The sequence below is a fragment of the Rhinatrema bivittatum genome, chromosome 2 (assembly GCF_901001135.1).
Source record: "Rhinatrema bivittatum chromosome 2, aRhiBiv1.1, whole genome shotgun sequence".
NCBI classification, from domain to species: Eukaryota; Metazoa; Chordata; class Amphibia; order Gymnophiona; family Rhinatrematidae; genus Rhinatrema; species Rhinatrema bivittatum.
The window spans coordinates 41,128,230-41,148,973 of record NC_042616.1 but is presented as its reverse complement, the minus strand read 5'-3'; the positions used below and the strand labels follow the sequence as shown (position 1 = coordinate 41,148,973).

At 45.7% G+C, this 20,744-nt stretch overlaps 1 protein-coding gene across 2 annotated transcripts; it reads right to left on the bottom strand.

The window, feature by feature from the left end:
- Positions 1-2,635: 2,635 nt before the first annotated feature.
- On the bottom strand, positions 2,636-13,312 carry LOC115085936 (zinc finger protein 501-like). 2 transcript variants are annotated; one of them, XM_029592488.1, is made up of 3 exons: positions 13,268-13,312; positions 10,681-10,762; positions 2,636-4,857 (listed from the first exon to the last, which is right to left on the bottom strand). In XM_029592488.1, the coding sequence occupies exons 1-3, from the start codon at positions 13,286-13,288 to the stop codon at positions 3,614-3,616; spliced, it is 1,347 nt and encodes a 448-aa protein (XP_029448348.1). In that variant the 5' UTR covers positions 13,289-13,312; the 3' UTR covers positions 2,636-3,613. The 2 variants fall into 2 exon arrangements, with proteins under 2 accessions (XP_029448348.1, XP_029448347.1); XM_029592487.1 differs by having other exon boundaries at positions 10,681-10,768; positions 13,268-13,306.
- Between the last annotated feature and the right edge of the window lie 7,432 nt (positions 13,313-20,744).

The following is a 20,744-nucleotide window of genomic DNA, read 5'->3' as shown; positions in this document are numbered from 1 at the left end:
CCTATTACACCTATGTCCTTGAAACTCCTCGCCTGGCTGGCGGGAAATGCAGGCGTGTTACAACTCCCGATTGCCCTGAGTATTGTCCAGCTGAAGAGTCCCTTGACTCAGCCTGGGCTTCTGTTAGGGAACTTAACCTTCAATAAGGCCCAGATGACTCCTAGCATCTACTGTAGACAAAAACTACTGCTGCCTTCCCTACTATACCAGGCTATGTATGGAGGGACATCAGTACAAAGAGCTTGCCCTCTGCCTCCATCTGCTGTTAATGGTTCATATCCCACTTGTCTGGACTGGTCTATCAGGACAATGAGGAAACTAAGATTTATCATGCTAGGATAGGTAGAAAGAACCACCATAAGTTCCGGCCAAAGGTGATATCCAAATTCCATCCTAACCAATTATCCTTCCAATATTTTTTTTCCCAGGTTAGGCATCCACCAAGGTGAACAAACACTACAAAGTTTGGACCACAAGAGAGCCTTGGCCTGCTACCTGGAGGGGACTGAAGCCCATAAACAGTCCTAACACACTCTTTCCAATTGACTAGCAGATGCATCTCCTTCTGTTATGCCCAATCTGGTGGGTCACGTTAAGGCTCTCAGTGTTAGAGCCAGGGCAGCATCGGTGGCCCACTTAAGAACGGTCTCTATGGAGAAGGTCTGCAAGGCTGAGACATGGAGTTCTCCCCAAATATTCATAATCACACTACTGCTTGGACAAAGACTTCTAACGCACCAAGATGTTTGGTCAGTCAGGCCAGCAGTATCTCTTTTGAGGCATACAACCCAACTCCATCTCTCCTAAGAGCCGTTGTTTTATTCCAGGAAAAATATAGAACAAAAAAGGCCTGTGCCAACAAAAATCATTGTTGTTCCCATTGGCACGATTTTGTTTTCCCAAGGCAGTCTGTAGCTAGGGATTCCCTACTTCTGAGGATTGCCATCCTGCTTGTCCTCAAAGAAAGCAGAGTTGCTTAACTGAACAGGTGTTCTCCAAAGACAGCAGGATGCCAGTTCTCATGATATCCGCCCAGTTCCCCTTGTAGTTGGCTTCTCCAAGTTTAAACTAAAAAACTAGACTGAGGGGACCCTACATGCATGCATGGTGCAATGCCAGCCTGCACATGCTCAGTTGGGACAGTCAAATTTCTAGAAACTTTATCATCAAAGTTCCGGGCCAGACTCTAGCAGATGTCACCCACTTGTAAGGACTGACTTCCTGCTATCCTAGGAAAACATACTCTGCTACTTGTTTATTTGATATTTTATTTTAACTCCACCTTTCGGGAACTTCAAAGCAGATTACATTCAAGTATTATATGTAGTTCTCTGTCCCTAGAGGGCTTACAATTTAAGAGGATCATTTACTAAAGGTCTTCTCCCATTTCGTGTCTATGGGAAATATGCTTAGTAAATAGGGCTCTCAGTTTGTACCCAAGCCAACGGAGGGTGAAGTGACCTGCTCAAGGTCACGAGGAACGGCAGCAGGATTTGAACCTGGCTTCTCAGCCTGTTGCTCTCACCACTAGACTACTTCTCCTCTCCATCATGCAGAGTCTTCCAGTCTTAGTACTATTTGAAAGGGCAAATATGTGTCCCCCATTTATCTGTTCTACCCCAATCATAATTTCATAAACTTCTATCGCCTCTCAGCCATCCGTTCTCCAAGCTGAAGATTCCAAACCTAGTTAGCCTTTCTTCATAAGGGAGCCGTTCCATCATGTTTATCATTGTTTATTGCCGTTTTCTGTACATTTTCTAATCCTGCTGTATATTGTTGAGATGGGATGACTAGAACTGCACATCATGGAATGATTCAGAGGTATGGTGATTACCTCAGTTTTTTTCACTGTTCCTTTCTGAATCATTCCTAACACTGTATTTGCTTTATTAAGCACCACTGATGTTTTACACTGAGCTGAAGATTTCAATGTACTCCAAAATCCCTTTCCTTGGTGCTGACTCCTAAAATGGAACCTAGCTTTGGGTACCTATAATTAGAATGATGTTTCCCAATGTTCATCACGTTGCGTATGTCCACATTAAATTTCATTTGCCATGCAGATTTCCAGTCCCCCAGTTTCACAAGGGAGATCTGCAGTTTCTCACAATCTACTCATGCTTTAACAACTTTGAATCATGTTGTGTCACTCACCAAATATGTTCAACAGTTCTAATCCCAGTACAGATCCTGGGGGAGCCCACCAGTCACCTCTTTCCATTAAGAAATCTGACCATTTAGTTATACTCTTCTGTTTCCTGTCTTTTATTTAGTTACCAAACCATGATAAGACATTGTCTCCCCTCCCATGTCTCTAATTTCCTGAGGAATCTCATGGGGGACTTGTTCAAATGACTTTTGAAAATCCAGATACACTAGATTGATTAGTCTACCCTTATTCACATATTTATTTACACCTGCAAAAAAAAAAAAAAATCTAATAGACTGGTAAGAGACAACATCCCTTTGCTAAATCTATGTTGGCTCTTCCTCAATAAATCATATCTATCTATGTGGCCAGTAATTTTGTTGTTAAGAATAGTTTCTAATATTTTGCTCAATACCAACTTTGAGTTCACTGGTCTATAGTTTCCCAGATCACCCTGGGAGCCATTAAAAAAAAAATGATGATATATTGATCACACTGCAGTCTTTAGGTACTGTGGCTGTTTTTAATGAAAGGTCACAGATAATTAGTAACAGGTTTGCAATTTCATATTTATTTCAGAACGCTGGGATGGATACCATCTGGTCTGGTGATTTGTTACTCTTTGTCAACATACTCTATTACATCTTCCAGTTTCACAGTGATTTGCTTCCATTCCTCTGAATCATCAGTGAAGAACACTTCTCGTGTGGGTATCTCCCCAGCATCCTCCATAGTAAAGACTAAAGCAAAGAATTTAGTTTTTCTGCTATGGCCTTGTCCTCAAGAGTGCCTCTTTTACCCCTTGGTCATCTGGTGGTCCAACTGACTCCCTCACAAGTTTCTTGATTTGAATTTATTAAAAAAATGTTACTACTACTTTTTGGCTCTGTGGTAAGTATCTTTTCAAACTCTTTACTGGCCTGTCTTATTAATTTTGTACATCTATCTTGCTAGTGCTTATGCTCATTTCTACTTTCCCCATTTGGACCTGCTTTCCATTTTGTGAAAGATGTCCTTTTGATTTAATTTCCTATTTTAGCTATTTAACCATACTGGCAGTCACTTGGGCTTCCTTTGACCTTTTTTAAATGCATGGAATACATTTTAGCTGGTCTTCCAAGTTAGTATTTTTAAACAATGTACATGTCTCATGCAAACTTTTTAATCTCAGTAACCACTCCTCTTAGTGTTGTTCTAATTTCATCATTTTATCTTCACCTCTCTTTCTAAAGTTAGACTACAGCAGTAATTTTACTTATTGTCCACCCTACAGTGAGTATGTCAAATTTGACTACATTATGATTACTAGTGCTGAGTAGCACCACCAGTTACCCCTTGCACCAGGTCAGTTTCAGTCTCCTGTAAAACTCCTTGCTGTTCTTTCCTCTCAGTAATTTGTTCCCAAATATTGCATCTTCTTTTATTCCTAGATATTTAACTACCCTTTCTGCTTAGGTTCCTTTACATATGGATTTTCTGATGTTTAATGAGGATTTTCTTAATCCTATACCTTTTATCACACTTAGTACATGCAAATGGTCTCTCACCAGAGTGGATACTCTGGTGTTCAGTGAGGCCTAATTTAATCCTGAAGCTCTTGCCACACTCAGAACATGTAAATGGTTTAATTCCCGTGTGAATTCTCTGATGCCTTATTAGAGTTGTTTTCTGACTGAAGCTTTCATTACATTCAGTACATGTAAATGGTTTTATTCCTGTGTGAATTTTCTCATGGGTTGTGAGGTTTGTCTTCCGACTGAAGCTCTTGCCACATTCAGTACATGCAAATGGATTCATTCCTGTGTGTACTCTCTGGTGGCATATGAGAGATGCCTCATGCCTAAAGCTTTTACTACACTCAGTACAAGAGAATGGTTTCATTCCAGTGTGGATTATCTTGTGCTTTATGAGGTTTCTCTTCTGACTGAAGTTTTTACCACACTCAGTACATGTAAATGGTTTGACTCCTGTGTGGATTCTCTGATGCCTTATAAGGTATGTTTTCCAACTAAAGCTCTTACCACACTCAGCACAGGTAAATGGTTTCTCACCTGTATGGATTCTCTGATGGCATGTTAGAGATGTCTTATGATTGAAACATTTGCTACATTCAGTACATGTAAATGGTTTCACTGCTGCATGGGTTCTCTGATGGTTTATAAGCGTTGTTTTCAGGCTGAAGCCTTTTCCACACTCAGTACACATAAATTGCCTCTCTCCTTTATTGATTTTCTGGTGTTGCATTAGTTCTCGCTTCCTGGTTAAACCTTTTCCATACTCAAAATATGCAAAAGTGGTCTCTGCTGTGCATGTTTTCTGTTGTCCCTGCAGTTCTCTCTTCTGACTGAATGTTGTCACACAGTCTCTATATGTAGGTTGTCTCTCTTCAATGTGAGATCTCTGCTTTGATTTCAAAGTTACAGGATCCCCGAGGAATATCCCATACACATCATATAAACAGCTTGGTTCGGTTGTCAGGTTTCTCTGCTCTTCTCCGGTATATGTGATATTTCTGGCACTTTGCTTACACGAAGCTGAGTCTCCTGTAGAATTGTTTTGCTTCTTTTTTGAGATGCATGGATTTCTGCACTTTTTTACCCAATCAGAACGGGAAGACGTTTCCTTTCCACCTCCTGTTAACATATTGTTCCCTTCCAGATTCTTACTAACTTGCCAGGAATGATTGTTTCTGGGATCATTTTTGTCTAGATAAAAAAAAAAAAAGTAAACATTGAACATTTTTGCAATAGAAGGAAAGTTTAACAAGTTCAGTAATACAATAGCATTTGTTTTTTGTTCTGTTTTCTAGAGAAGGCACAGTGTGAAATAACACCTTAACACAATGAATAACGACAGAAAAAGACCAATCTGACCAGATATCCTGTCCATACTGCTTAGGATACTGTGTGGAAATTTTGCAGGCAGTTAATTAGTGGGTGTGAAGATACAAATGTATGCGAGAGGTGGGAGGTAGTTGGAATGAGCAGAATTCAGAACTCGCGGACCAGCTACAAAGTCATTTCCTGCATAAGTAAGGTTAGGTTAGAAGCAAATCTCTCCTACATAACATAGATTAGGTTAGGAACAGAACAGTTGCAGCTTCACAGAAGCCCAAAATATAGCATAAAAGCTGAGAGGATCAGGATGAAGATCAGATTTAAATCCTGATTCAGTAAGCCAGTGGTATGCTAATGCATCGGGAGTTGGCTTAGCACACAGAAAAACAAGTTTAGGCGCAGAAAACAAGGTGTATGAGCACAAATCACATTTTCCATGCATAAAGTAAGATCTGTGCACACACAAATGCTTTCTGTACAGAAAGTATTTGTGTGTGCATAAATCACGAGTGGAAAAAGACTTGTGCATATAACCATGTTTTCCCGTGCATAAAATATGGTTTATGCACCCCAAAATATTCTCAGTACAGAAAGCATTTTTTTGTGCATGGAAATTAAATTTTATGCATGGGAAAACATGCTTTTTGTGCCAGACATCAAATTATTTAAAAAGGCCCTAAAACCATGGCTATTTCAGCAGGCCTTTGAAATGAATAACTAACCATTGATACGTTTGAAAGGTAACCTACGTCACTCTGGTAACATCTGCAGTGAAGGTCTAATTTATTCTTCTTGTCATGTTGAGTTGGTGTTAATTTTGTCCTTTGCTTTAGATATTCTGTGTATTTTAACATTCTAAACCGGAGCACGGGGTCTAAATAAAGTCCCAACCACAGGTCCCAGCACCGGAACTCCAGCTTCCGCCGTGGACTGACATCAACACTGGAAACGTGACTCCACCTCGGACTGGGAGTTACTGTAAGTTTGCAGCGCAGCTCTCCGCACTGAAGAGTAATACCTGGTGCCTTCATTAGCAGGGTGCCAATTTAAACGCACAAGGTTGTGCACACTTGTTTTTCTGTGCAAAACTTCCTGCAGCACTGGCAGTAGAGTTTGTGCATAAAAATAAACGTACACATAACTGAGGGGTAAACCATGCACTGCACAGAGTGCACCTTTTTGTATTGGCCTCTGTGCAAGCACCTGAATTTCCAACTTCCAATTATTATGCAGCTTGCCAGGCAGACCCAACTGCTATTCATTTCTGTCATCACTGCCCGGCAAGGCCACCGGCCACATGGATGTCCGTTAGTGCTAGGACTGCTAACATTTCCTATTCATTTCTTTCCAGTATAGTTCATTCTGTTGAAGCAAGTGTGTTTAAGATACTATGAATGCTTAAAATATACATTGCCTAGTCTCGCTTTCTGCTCTCACCACTTTTAACAACTAAAAAAAACCTCTGTGCTTATTCCATGTCCACTCCATTAACGTTTCAGCGTCTTCCACCCACTCGTGGAGGAATTCCATGCTTCTACCACCCTTTCCGTGGAAAAACATTCCCTGATATTTCTCTTCAGTCTAATCCCTCTGAGCCTCATATCATGATCACTTGTTCTAGAATGTCCTTTCCCTTGAAACAGATTTGCTTCTTGTGCATTATTGATACTTTTCAGGCATTTAAAGGTCTCTGTCGTTTCCTCCTTGTGACGTATGCGGCTCGCGGGCTGCCCCTGCGAGCCGGCGCGCTCACCTGAACCCACCAGCGGCTCTTCTCTGCATCACAGTGGGCATTGCCGCCACCATGACTCACACGGGGCTTCCCCTCTAGGCACGTGCCCAGCCTTAAAAAGGCCCCGCGGCGGGAACGGCTTCAGCCGGCGCCAGGAGATGGCGTCACGGGGCTTGGTATCTAAACCCCAGCCGTGCAACGCCCCAGCACCGGGTCTGCAGAGGGTTGCTGCTTCTGGAGCTCCTGATCCTGCATTTCAGAACCAAGCTGTCTTGACTCGCCAAGCCCAGCCTGCCTTGTGCTTCCAGCCCCCCTCCCGTCCTCTTCATTCTGCCCTCTCCTGTCCTCGGCCTGACTGCTGGAAACTCCAAGTATTCTTGCCAGCCACCTGCCTCTGATCTCAGCCTGGACCTCGATCACTCTCGTTTGTCTCCCGCCTCTGACCCTAGCCACACCCGGGGACTTCTGTTATTATCAAGTAACTTATGCCTAAGTCTCAGTTTCAGCCCTGGAAGCCGAAGGCTGAAACTAAGCGGAAAGGGGCTTAGTCCCGCCAATTGTCAGGGAGGACCCTACAGGGCCTTCCCAGTGGGTTGAGCCAACCTCCCTATGGCAACAAGGGCCCACAAATCTTACACGCCCCTGCCTCACCTCTCCTCTACAGATGGACTTAAACCATATTTGAGAAGGTTTCTGCATTCCACTCCTATACCTTTGGGTTTTTATACTATTTATTCTATCCTGTTTTTACAATTATAGCTTTATTGTGTTAGCTGAAAAAATAAAATAGAGGATAAAACGTTATGTATGTTATTTTGTTTACTTTTATTTTTGTGTTAGAAAGGTGGTGAATCGAATGTTAAACTGAACTACACACATTTACATTTCTAACTGCCATCCTATAGGGCGATTGAGGCCGACCTCGCACTGTTTTGGAAGCTGTTCCCTGGACTGCCGCAGTTCTCTCTAAATCCTTCCAGAGGGTAAGGCCTCCAGAACTGGATGCAGTACTCCAGCTGAGGTCTCACTAATGATCTGTACAAGGAAATAATAGCCTATTTTTTTTTCTACTAGTTACATTTCTCCTTGTGAAATCTAAACTGTCAAGTAGTCAACCACTCCTCAAACTTCCTTAAATCACTTCTCCTATCATCCACTCCCTCAGGCATCTCCCTTGCACTGCAGATAACGTTTTCTCCCTAACCCTATTAGGGGGCATTTCATGAAGTTAGCAAGTAGCACATTTAAGACTAATTGGAGAAAATTCTTTTTCACTCAACGCACAATAAAGCTCTGGAATTTGTTGCCAGGGGATGTGGTTAGTGCAGTTAGTGTAGCTGGGTTCAAAAAAGGTTTGGATAAGTTCTTGGAGAAGTCCATTAACTGCTATTAATCAAATTTACTTAGGGAATAGCCACTGCTATTAATTGCATCAGTAGCATGGGATCTTCTTAGTGTTTGGGTAATTGCCAGGTTCTTGTGGCCTGGATTGGCCTCTGTTGGAAACAGGATGCTGGGCTTGATGGACCTTTGGTCTGACTCAGCATGGCAATTTCTTATGTTCTTAACCCCTCCACAAAGATAGCAAAGGATCGATCCCTCCAGTTACGCCCTGAAGCCCTCGCTCTAATCCAATCCATCAGGTTTGGGCCCACCTCCAGGCTGCTCGCTTTACTAATGAGGCTCCTCTGCAAGACAGAATCAAAAGCTTTCCTGGAATCCGAGGAAACCACATCCAGTGCATGCTAAAAGTGCGCACGGCCAACATTTTCTTTTCCGTTCATTTCTAAGCTATTTTTTGGACCAAATTTAATTTTTTTTTTTGGGGGGGGGGGTGTTATTTAATTTTGTTTTTTTTCATTTCTATAAACAGTACACACTATTTTCCGAATATATTAAGAATGAAATTTTGGGGGCCTTTTTGATTTATTTAGGGTTTAATAAAATGAAAATGACCATTTTCGTTTTTTTGATTACCATTCATTTTTAAATGAATGCACAGCCCTGGTGCAGGCCTTGACCTACGTTTCTGGTCTCCCAGTCAGAGAAATCAAATCAGATTTGTCTGACATGATTCTCCTCTGCCAAAAGCTCCTGCCGGGTCTCCAGCTTTCCCTTCATTTCGTCACAAATAAGGATCCGTCGTGCTTCTACTCAGTGCAACATGCCCAGGCCCTCTTCTGCCAGGCAGGCATTTTACTGCTGGTCTGAGAGCTTTTGGGCTTAATATGGCCTCCTGGTCATTCCTCCTTGGCTTGTCTGCTCCCCTCATCTACCCTGCTGCTCAAGAGTAGATTAATGAGCTTCTCACTTTTGTGATCTTCCCCACAATCTTCATTTATTTGTCAGGGTTGACAGGCTGAACCCGGCAGCTTCCTTTTTTTTCTTTTGTCAAAATCATTTTTATTGAGGAGCATAGACCGTACAACCATCAAAAACATATAGAAGGTGCCCGATATCATTTAACAGATCAACAACCATAGTGTCAAACCACACCCCCGTCATATTCCCACTGGTTACTAGTCGCACCACCCCACACCTTTTCAGAGTCCGGCAGACACAGACCGCCAGACAAAATCTGTGAAAGCAGTCACCCAGCACACTCACTCCATTCATCTCATATCATGCACTCCCCCTTTCCCCGGAACCCCTAGGAGAGTAACACATTAAACTCAGAGGACATACACTTCATCCAGGTGAAACAGCGAGTTATAGTCTAAAAGACCATCCAACAACTCCCTTCGCCCAAGCAAATTGTCCCATGTACAAGGATCTGTAACTATGAACTGTTACAGCCTAATCACTGCCAGGAAGAGTGATATCCCATCGCAAGCAGGTAAGTTTGAATTTCCATCGGCAGTAAGGTGAAACATACAGCCCAACATTTTTTGTAATCCGGATCCAGCGGCCGCAGCCCATGCAGTGAAGCTAATCTCTCCATTTGCGTAGAAGATGCAAACCGATAGTACCACGCCTTTGTAGTAGGGATTATATTCGGTTGTATCCATTCTGCCAGGACTGTACGGCAAGCCAATAATATAGCGGTATGGCCAAACCGATCCAAAGAGACCTGATAGACTGGTACTGCACCTCGCAGGCCCGACAGCAGAAGCTTGCCATTCTTTCCAATGGTTGAATGCGTACTTTGAGCCACAACGGCCAACACTTCAGTCCAAAATCCTGCCAACTTTTGGCACATAAACAAATCGGTGAATCAATGTTCCCCTTTCTTGATTACACTTGATGCACGTGGGCGATGCGAGCCTCCCCATTTGATAACGACGTACGTCGTCGCAAATGATATGATGTAAAATTTTAAATTGTAGTTCCTGGAGAGATAAGTCCGGTAAACCTTTTGGCATATTTTTGAAGCATGAAAGCAAATAGGATGGAGAAATATCAGTCACCCCCATCTCAGTCCAATATTGCGCTAGGTATGAAACATGCAGAGGAGAACGAGACTTCTTGCCCACTTCTCACCAGCCTTTGATAGGGGGGACAAACCGGTCATGAGCGACGCCCCTGCTGCTCCTGTCCCACTGGTGTCGTAACTTCCAAAGTGGCGCCAGCTGTGCTCCAAAATGCTGTGGGCCTTGGAGGAAGGGGGCCCATGGATGGGGTAAGATATAATGGGGAGCGTGGGGAGATACAAGAGAATCCTGGGGTCCCCCTCTAAAATATTTTTAAACTGGGTTTACTTGGGGGCTGGGCTAAGAAACAAAACTGAAGAAGAAAAGTAAAAATACATTCGTTAACCGTTTTTTCTCTCATTTTGTTTAGAAACAAAAAAAAAACCCACCCAGAAATGTTACTGACATTTTCTATTTTATTTCAAAATGACAGCACATCCCTAGTTCCCAGCTGCTCCTTCCATGCGCCTTCAAAGCAGTTTTACCCCGGTCCCTCTCTTATTTATTTATCTGACATATAGTTCGCTATTTTAGGCACTTCAGACTCACCTGAGCAGCTGCTCTTCCCTGATCTACGGCTCTTCCCCTCGTTCAATGTGGGAGATAATATCAGGGGTGACGGTCGGAGAGCCTGTTCCTGGGGTGAGAACACTGCATTAGGTTTCCCATAGTCACTCTGGGTGAGACTCCCCCACATTCAGGGCTTAGTTAACATTTCTAATATAAAGATATTTGCCAACTTCAGGGAACAAAAACAAATTGAAACGCTCACTAAAAGAAACAATTTTGGTGTCCTGCGAGTCTGATAAAAGTTTCAAACCCAATTTACTCATCTTTTTAGTCTGGCTCCCATTATAAATAGTGCAATACATTATCCACCTCATTTCAATGTGCACAAGCCTCCTTACCCCTTATACAATCTGCGAGTCTCCATTATACCCAGAGCATCTGGAACAGGGGCAGAGGACACACACTGAGCACGCTCAGAATGATGTCAGCTCATGGCAAGGACAGGAAACCAAAACAACTTCAGCACTTCCCTTTCCATATGAATACTTTCCAGTCCCTCACACACCCCAACTCCAGATCAATCCGTGAGAATACCCCCTGACACAGCCCCGTGTGACATCCATTCTACCCTCACTATAACCCCCCCGACACAGCCCCGTGTGACATCCATTCTCCCCTCACTATAACCCCCTGACACAGCCCCGTGTGACATCCATTCTACCCTCACTATAACCCCCTGACACAGCCCCGTGTGACATCCATTCTACCCTCACTATAACCCCCCTGACACATCCCCATGTGACATCCATTCTACCCTCACTATAACCCCCCTGACACATCCCCATGCGACATCCATTCTACCCTCACTATAACCCCCTGACACAGCCCCATGTGACATCCATTCTACCCTCACTATAACCCCCACTGACACAGCCCCGTGTGACATCCATTCTACCCTCACTATAACCCCCGACACAGCCCCATGTGCCATCCATTCTACCCTCACTATAACCCCCTGACACAGCCCCGTGTGACATCCATTCTACCCTCACTATAACCCCCCTGACACATCCCCATGTGACATCCATTCTACCCTCACTATAACCCCCCTGACACATCCCCATGCGACATCCATTCTACCCTCACTATAACCCCCTGACACAGCCCCATGTGACATCCATTCTACCCTCACTATAACCCCCACTGACACAGCCCCGTGTGACATCCATTCTACCCTCACTATAACCCCCTGACACAGCCCCATGTGACATCCATTCACCTTTACAATAATCCACTGTCCCCAGTTTAAAAAAAATTGTGACAAAGTTGCAGAAATTCTGTGGATCATTTTAAAACGTGCATAGACTTTCATATTAAAGATGCATTTAATTTACTTTATTCAAAGAAAATCATTTCCCACTTAGATTATCTGCCTAGATAATTTTATCTTTAGTGAGAGTTTTTGGTGGAAGAAAAAGAGGGCTTTATCATTACCTGCGGGACAGCAGAGAGGATGTTAGGAAAGGTGGAGAGCTGGAGAAGAATTTGAAATATTGGAAAGAGAGCAGGAACTGGAACACAGGAAGAGAGGCAAGAGGGGTCAGGAATGAGAAAGAAAGGTAAGATCTTGAACTTGGTGTGTGGGAAGAAAAGGGAAAATTTACGATGGGAGAGGAAAGGATGAAGCAGGAACTTGGAGGGAGGGGGAAAGGGAATTTTCAGGATTGGAGATGTGGAGAGGATAAATTCTAGTGATCACAAACAGCACATAGCAGGTTCAAAGTCCAATAATTCATTCCTTCATCTAAAAGATTCAATACCTAATCTCAAAAGACTTTTTTTTTTTTAATCTAATTGCACCTTCTAAAACACAGCATCAGATTCACAAGAGCTACAATGCAATCTACCATCTCTTGCCACGCAATGGGCTACAAACAGGATCAGATAACATGCGCCTAATATTTTCATTCGTTTGCTGTTTTTATTAAAAAAAACGAATCTAGGTACTAATAGTAATATATCCCAAAAATGTTTTATTAAAGGACCATTAGAGGTGTCAAACCTCTTCAATTATTAAACCCCCCCAAATTTTTTTAACAAAACAAAAAGTACTTAGCTGAAACAACATAATCATGTAAAACGCTGTGTAAGATACAGGAGTATCTAAATCACCGACACGGGTCCATTTTTCGGCGTCACACCGCCTGTATCAGGGAAATGATTTATCTCCTCTGCCCCAAAGGACATTTAAAGAGCGTATGGAGAAGAAGGATCAGATATCTCACTCTCTCTCAACCCAGAACAAATTCCCTCACACCCACCCCCAGTGCTAATCAACTCTCCCCAGTCTGTTTCACACAAACAGCTCACCCATCTATTATCATCTCACGCTCCTATCCCCCTGGTACTGATCTCCTCCCTCCCAGCCAGTTTCCATGATCACCTTCACCAATTGATCTCATCCACTGATTCCTCTTACCCTACACATATGTAAAGCTGAAAGGATGCAGTATGATCACTGCCGTAATTACTCACTTTCTTATCACACCAGACTTTCACACTCAGAAATGTCCTTTGTAATTAGTCTATGCAGGTCTGCTAATAAAAATGTAAAATTCTCTCTCACCCAATGAGATGAGGGTCTCATAATTCTCCTTCATCACATCCTGATAAAAATCTTTCTGCCATTCTTCTAAATCCTCCCACTCCTCCTGGGAGAAGTAGATGGCGATGTCCTCAAAGGTTACTGGGACCTGAAACACAAACCCTTCTGCATCTCATTCATCAGGAGAATTACCAGTACCGGGGATCAGCAGGGCAGGGGGAGAGTTTATGGGTGTTTATAATTCACAATCATGTAACACAAAGTCCTAACGCAGGATTATAGCAACTGGAAACCAGCTACAAACAGAATATGGAACACAAAATATTTTATGGAACTGATTTCTCTCCACCCACCCCGGGAGATTTCAAAGTATCTTTTCTTTGTCCCAAATCTACTCGGGTTCCTAGTCAGTGTCCCAGGTTAGAAAGCTGCAGCAGGGTTTGTATAGAGAGGGCAGGAAGTTGGGGGGCAATCTCCTACCTGAGCAGAAGCTCCTGCAGGCATTTTCCTCTCTGCTTTTGCTGCTTTCAGGATTAGAAATTAATTGGGGGCTCTTTCTCCGGCTGAGGAAGAGCTGGGTGTTTGCCTCTGGCAGTGCAGCTCGGAAGCAGTTACAGGGGCATCAGAAGGACTGGAGGAAAGAAGCTGAAACTTGAGACTGGTTAATCTTCAAATTAAAGGGTGAAACAAGAAAAGACTCTGGGTCTTCCTGTCTCCAGCACAATGAGGCTCCTCTTCCTCCCAGTTACAAACCGAAAATATCACTCGAGCAGGTCAGACATTTACCATGAGGGCACAGACTGATGAGAGGAGAGGAACGAGCTTTACACTCGACAGGAAGGCAGAAGAACTTTACACAGAGCACAGACTGATGACATCACATACTGGAGGACGGATCTTTACACAGAGCACAGACTGATGACATCACATACGGGAGGGCGGATCTTTACACAGAGCACAGACTGATGACATCACATACGGGAGGGCGGATCTTTACACAGACTGATGACATCACATACGGGAGGGCGGATCTTTACACAGAGCACAGACTGATGACGTAGCTGTGTTTGTTATCTATGAAAGCCGTAGCCTGAGGAATAAGTGGAAAGCTGCTTTATTGCAGGAGCTAAACAGAGCTGGAAGGGAACTTGCAGCTGCAGGGCTAAGGATGCCCCAGGCTGCGTGGGGAGGAAGCTCTCAGCAGTGGGCTTCTTAAAAGTGCATCTACCTGCTTTTCAGCATAATAGTCCATCACTGTATTAAAGTTTGTTATTCAGCCCACAGCATGGGAGTCATGTCCAACCATCCCCTCGAGACAGAGAATTCTGGCTGGCTGAGGTCAGCTCGGACGCCTAGAGGCACGACATTAGAAAACCCGTTATTCTGTCGCCATCAGCTGGATGGTGGGCACAATCCACACATCTGGACTGCTCTGACTGCAGGAACAGGAAGATGTTATTGCAACCTGTGCCAATGGTCATAAGAACATAAGAAATTGCCATGCTGGGCCAGACCAGATTCATTCAAATTACACAGAAGCACTAGACAAGGTTGCCTCCTGTTCTGTTTATTTTAACGTTGGAGCCTTTAATAATCAAACTAAAGAAAGAATCCAGCTGTTCCAGTCACCTCCAAAAAGGTTTTAAGAGGCTCCCTGTGCCGGTTTCTGTTTTCAGTTTTTATGTTCAGCCTGCCCCCTCCCCGCTAACAATGGTCACGGACACCCCCTTCCCCCGACCCCCTCATGTACCTTATTCTTGTTTGCCGAGAGGAAGGGGCCCTCCCTCCTCTGTCCTGCTTCTGGCACCTCCAGCGCTGCTCTAAAACAGGCAGCGTCGGGAGGGTCAGCTCCCGCTTCCAGTGCAGCCCGGGGCCAGAAGAGAAGGCGAGCTAGATGCTGCGCTGGAAGCGTTAGCTTACATGAAGCTTCCCAGCGCCGCCTGTCTTAGGGCAGCACTGGAGGTGCTGGGAGCGGGACAGAGGGTCCTTTGCTCCCAGCAAACAAAAATAGCAGGGGGGGGATGGGAAGGGGATATCTGCGACCATTGTTAGTGGGAGAGCAGGAGGGGGCAGGCCGAACATAAAAATTGAAAACCAAAAACCGGCACAGGGAGCCTCTGCTCCCAGAAATGTCTTTTGGGGGTGACGAGAGAACGGCCCAAGGCCTTCTTAAGATATTGGGGGGGGGGAGAGGGAGATTGCCCCCCCCCCCCGAGACCCCTAGATTTGAAGCTTTTCCCCTTTTTCCTTGTTGTGACAGCGCTACTTAGCCGGATAATCTTTCACATGTAGCCGGATAACTTAAAAACATAAACCAGCTATATTTGAATATGGCCCGACTGAATATTGGGCTCCTGAAGCTTTAGAGCACAGGGTTGTTCCCATTAGAGTGGGCAGGTGACACTTAAATGTTTAGGATTAAATCCACACCGTGACCCTACAGAACGGTAAGTCCCTATTATTCAGGAAGTTTAAAGTAAATGACAAAGTTGGCTGCAGCTTTCCCTCTGCTTTATTGGGGGAACTGCATGAAGATGATTTCCATTTCCAAATTGTTGTATATCTTGCAAAGGATTTTTTTTTTACCTTGTATTGGAGTTTATTTATCAACAATGATAAATAAACTCTGCTCAAAAACTTTATAAGGAAGGGGAAAAGGGTGGGATTACTGCTTTGAAGAACTGATGGATCCAGAAGAAGGAGTAAGGGCGTTTCCCAACATTACATTTTACACTATTGCATGTTGAATGGGATTGGCTGTTATACAAAGAAGATTATTTGAATGTTGTCTATGAAAAAGTAGTTTAGCTGCTCCCCCCTTCATTCAAAGTATATTTTACATACTGAGAGAAAAGATTTAGCCCGCGTCGTTTACGTTCTACGATCATTAGATCTCTGCAAATACGTCCGGCACTTTCTCAGGCACTTGATTCCCTGCCTTGGGAAAATTCATATGTTCTGCCTTTAGTGGGCAACCCATTAACCCCTCCTGGAAATCTTTATGCAGTATTTAAAAGATTAAAGCGATCAGGTGTTCGTATGATTCAAGACTTCCTACACACAAAAACCGGAACAAACAGTTGTTTGACCACGGTTTATTGAAATTAGGTTTTCACCAAAATGATTTTTTTTTTTTTGCATACCTTCAAATACCAAATTTTAACAACACAAGATTCAAATAAAAGCTGCTAAATATACATCTGGAATTTTTCAAAGATTATTGTTTACAAAACTGGCAAATTCTCTGTGAAGTCTTTATACATTTATTCACTCTTTGACATCATATACAACTCTCAAAGTTATGGCAGAAGTATGGAATACAAATCGTAATATAATTATGTTTCGGGTTCAGACAGGCTAGGATCACCTATGACTGACAAGTAGGAAAATTAGGTTCTTACCTTTGCTAATTTTCGTTCCTGTAGTACCATGGATCAGTCCAGACAGCTGGGTTATGCCTCCCCTCCAGCAGATGGAGTCAGAGAGAAAACTGAAAGCACCCCCTAGATATACTGGTGTGCCACCTGCGATCCTTCAGTATATGTGATATCAAAGCAGAAGTAAGAATCCAACCATCGCAAATGCCATCCCCACAAAATTTCCAAAACTTAACTGAGTGCATTGCAACGTAGAGGCCAGATCAAACAGTAACCTCCATGAAAACAGACAAACAAATAGAACACCAAAGTGGTACAGTAAACATGCAACAATAGACAATTGTACAGCGAAAAAATGCTTCATCTGTGGTGTAGTCACCAACTGTAATGGAAAAGATAATAATGGAACACGAGCGGACTCCCAGAAAGAAGTGGGCGGGCGTCTGGACTGATCCATGGTACTACAGGAACGAAAATTAGCAAAGGTAAGAACCTAATTTTCCTTTCCCTGTACGTACCAGGATCAGTCCAGACAGCTGGGATGTACCCAAGCCGCCTCAACTGGGGTGGGACCCTGAGAGTCCCGCTCGAATCACGCTGCTACCAAACGACCGAGAGGACGGAACCCCTGACATCCAGGCGATAATGCCTGGCAAACGTATGCCAAGATTTCCAAGTGGCCGCCCTACATATCTCCAGGGAAGAGACCAATCGATTCTCTGCCCACGAAGTCACCTGAGCACGCAACGAATGAGCCTTAAGCCCATCCGGAACAGGCTTACCGCAGCCAATGTATGTGGATGCAATGGCCCCCTTCAACCATCGGGCAATCGTAGTCTTAGACGCCTGAAGACCCTTCTTGGGCCCATTCCACAACACGAAGAGATGAGCCGACTTTCGAAAATCATTGGTAACCTCCAACTAGCGCAGGAGAACTCGCCGGACGTCCAGACGCCGCAAGTCCTTACCTTGGGGAGACTGCAATTCCTCCGCCGAAAAGGAGGGTAGCTCAACCGTCTGGTTGACATGAAACGCCGAGACCACCTTAGGTAGAAAAGACGGCACGGTTCGTAAGGAAACCCCCGAATCAGAAATACGCAAGAACGGTTCTCTGCAATAAAGAGCCTGTAGTTCCGACACTCTCCGAGCCAAGGAAATAGCCACAAGAAAAACCGTCTTGAGGGTCAGATCCTTCAACGAAGCCGACTGAATAGGCTCAAACGGAGCCACACACAAGCCTCGGAGTACCAAATTCAAGTTCCAGGAAGGACAGGGAAGCCTAAGAGGAGGACGCAAGTTTCTGACACCTCGTAAGAACCGAGCTACATCTGGATGACACGCAAGGGAAAACCCTTCCAGCCGACCTCCCAAGCATCCCAGGGCCGCAACCTGGACACGAAGCGAATTATACGCCAAAACCTTTGTCAGGCCCTCCTGTAAGAACATGAGGATCTGAGGAACGGTCGAACGCTTAGGCGTGATACCCAAACCGGAGCACCAATGATGGAAAACCTTCCAAACTCTAGCATAAGCAAGCGTAGTAGAAGACCGAGGCGCTCGAAGCAGGGTAGACACCACCGCATCCGAATAACCTCTCTTCCTTAACTGCTTCCGCTCATAAGCCAAGCCGCCAGATAAAAGTGATCCGCCAGCTCGAAAACTACCGGACCCTGACGCAGGAGATTGGGCAGATGACCTAGTCGTTGAGGACCGTCCACCGCCAGGTTGACGAGATCCGCGAACCACGGAAGACGCGGCCATTCCGGAGCCACGAGAATCACCGGACCCTGATGGGACTCTATGCGTCGTAACACTTTCCCCACCAGGGGCCACGGTGGGAACATGTACAGAAGGATGTGACGGGGCCACGGAAGTACCAGCGCATCCACTCCTTCCGACGCGTGCTCCCTTCTTCGACTGAAGAAACGCGCCGCCTTCGCATGTGTCCGAGTCGCCATGAGATCCAAGTGCGGAGTCCCCCACCTCCGAGTGATGAGACACATTGCCTCCGACGAAAGCTCCCAGTCTCCTGGATCCAGATGTTGTCGGCTGAGGTAGTCCGCTTGAACGTGGTCTACGCCGGCAATGTGGGAGGCCGCTAGGCGCGACACATGACGTTCCGCCCAGGCCATCAACAACACCGCCTCTGTTGCTACCGCACGACTTTTTGTGCCTCCTTGTCGATTTATTTACGCCACTGTGGTCGCGTTGTCCGACAAAATACGTACCGATCGGCCGCTTACCATGGGAAGGAGGCGACGCAAGGCCAGACGTACCGCCCTGGTCTCCAAGCGGTTGATGGACCAAGTGGACTGGCGCGCTGACCAGGTGCCCTGAACAGCTCGGGATTGGCAGACCGCCCCCCCAGCCGGTAAGACTGGCATCCGTCGTCACCACCAACCAAGAAGAGGGTTCCAGGTTCACGCCTTGGAGCAGGTTGTCCGGATTGTGCCACCAGGAGAGACTGGAGCGGGCCTCCTCCAGTAAAGGGAGTTCCAGACCGTAATCCTCTGATCTGGGATCCCAACGAGAGAGCAGTGATCTCTGTAAGGGCCGCATATGCGCAAAGGCCCATTGCACCATCTCCATAGTAGATACCATATGACCAATGAGCTGTAAATAATCCCACACCGTGGGAGTCGTGAGAGCCAGCAGGCGCCACACCAGTGCCATGAGATTGAGCCTGCGTTGATGAGGAAGAAAAACCTTGCCCACCAAGGTATCGAATCGCGCGCCCAAAAACTCCAGATGTTGGGTCGGCTCGAGTCCGCTCTTCGCGAAGTTGACTACCCAACCCAACGACTGAAGTTGACGCACTACCAGGGAAACTGCCCGTTTGCAATCCGCATGCGACTTCGCCCGGATGAGCCAATCGTCGAGATAAGGGTGCACGAGTACTCCCTGCCGACGAAGAGAAGCCGCGACCACGACGAGCACCTTGGTGAACCCTCGCGACGCGGTGGCCAGGCCGAAAGGGAGGGCACAAAACTGAAAGTGGGACCCTAGCACCATGAAGCGTAGGTATCGTTGATGATGCTCTCGGATACCAATGTGGAGATAAGCCTCCGTCAAGACCAAAAAAGCCAAATATTCTCCCTTGTGGACGGCCGCAACAACAGACCGTAGCGTCTCCATCCGAAAGCGAGGCACTCGTAAGGCCTTGTTTACTCACTTGAGATCCAGGATCGGACGGAAGGTGCCCTCCTTTTTGGGAACCAGAAAATAAATGGAATACCGACCCGTGCGAAGCTGGTCCGGCGGGACCGGGGTCACCGCCCCCAGAGCCTGTAGGTGATCGAGCGTCTGCACTATAGCCAGCCTCTTGTCCACCGGACCGCACGGCGACACCATAAAGAGATCCCGGAGGGGACGTACAAAATCCAACTCGTAGCCGTACCGGACCACGTCGAGGACCCATTGATCCGAAGTTATTTTGACCCATTCCTCCCAAAACCGGGACAGCCGACCTCCGCTAACGGGAACGGAGGAATGGGCCTGCGCACCTTCATTGCGCCGGCTTAATGGCAGCGAAACTTTGTGAGGAGCCTCCACGTTGAGGCCTCCTGCCCCGAAAGGAAGGAGAACAGGACTGGGTTCTCGTTGCCTGTTGTCTCTGGGGAAAGGCACCACCTCTTCCCGCACGGAAACGCCTTTGACCCCGAAAACGAGCCCTAGCATTCCCAAACGCCCGCGATGGACGCGGCTTATCCTCCGGCAACTTATATACTTTGTTGTCTCTCAGGTCCTTAATAAGTTGATCCAGCTCCTCTCCAAAAAGCAACTTGCCCTTAAAGGGGAAGGAACCTAATCTTGCCTTAGAGGTGGCATCCGCCGACCAACGACGGAGCCACAGAAACCTCCGAGCTGAAACAGCCGAGGACATTATGCGAGCTGAAGTACGCAACAAATCATATAAGGCATCCGCTGTATAAGCGACCGCGGCTTCCACGCAATTGGCCTGCTCAGCCTCACCCGGAGGAAGCTCCTGCGTGGTCAGCAACTGCTGGACCCATCGCAGGTTGGCCCTCTGCACGCCGCCGCCCGGACACCTAGGGCCGCCACCTCAAAAATACGCTTCAGCAAGATCTCCAGCTTACGGTCCTGGAGATCTTTCAAGGCTA

Coding starts and splice junctions, on each gene's coding strand:
- LOC115085936 (XM_029592487.1), bottom strand. CDS start 13,288: ATGAGACCCTCATCTCATTGG. Junction 10,769..13,267: donor TGAGACCCTCATCTCATTGG/GTGAGAGAGAAT, acceptor TTCTCACCCCAG/GAACAGGCTCTCCGACCGTC. Junction 4,858..10,680: donor AGGGAAGAGCAGCTGCTCAG/GTGAGTCTGAAG, acceptor TTTTTTATCTAG/ACAAAAATGATCCCAGAAAC.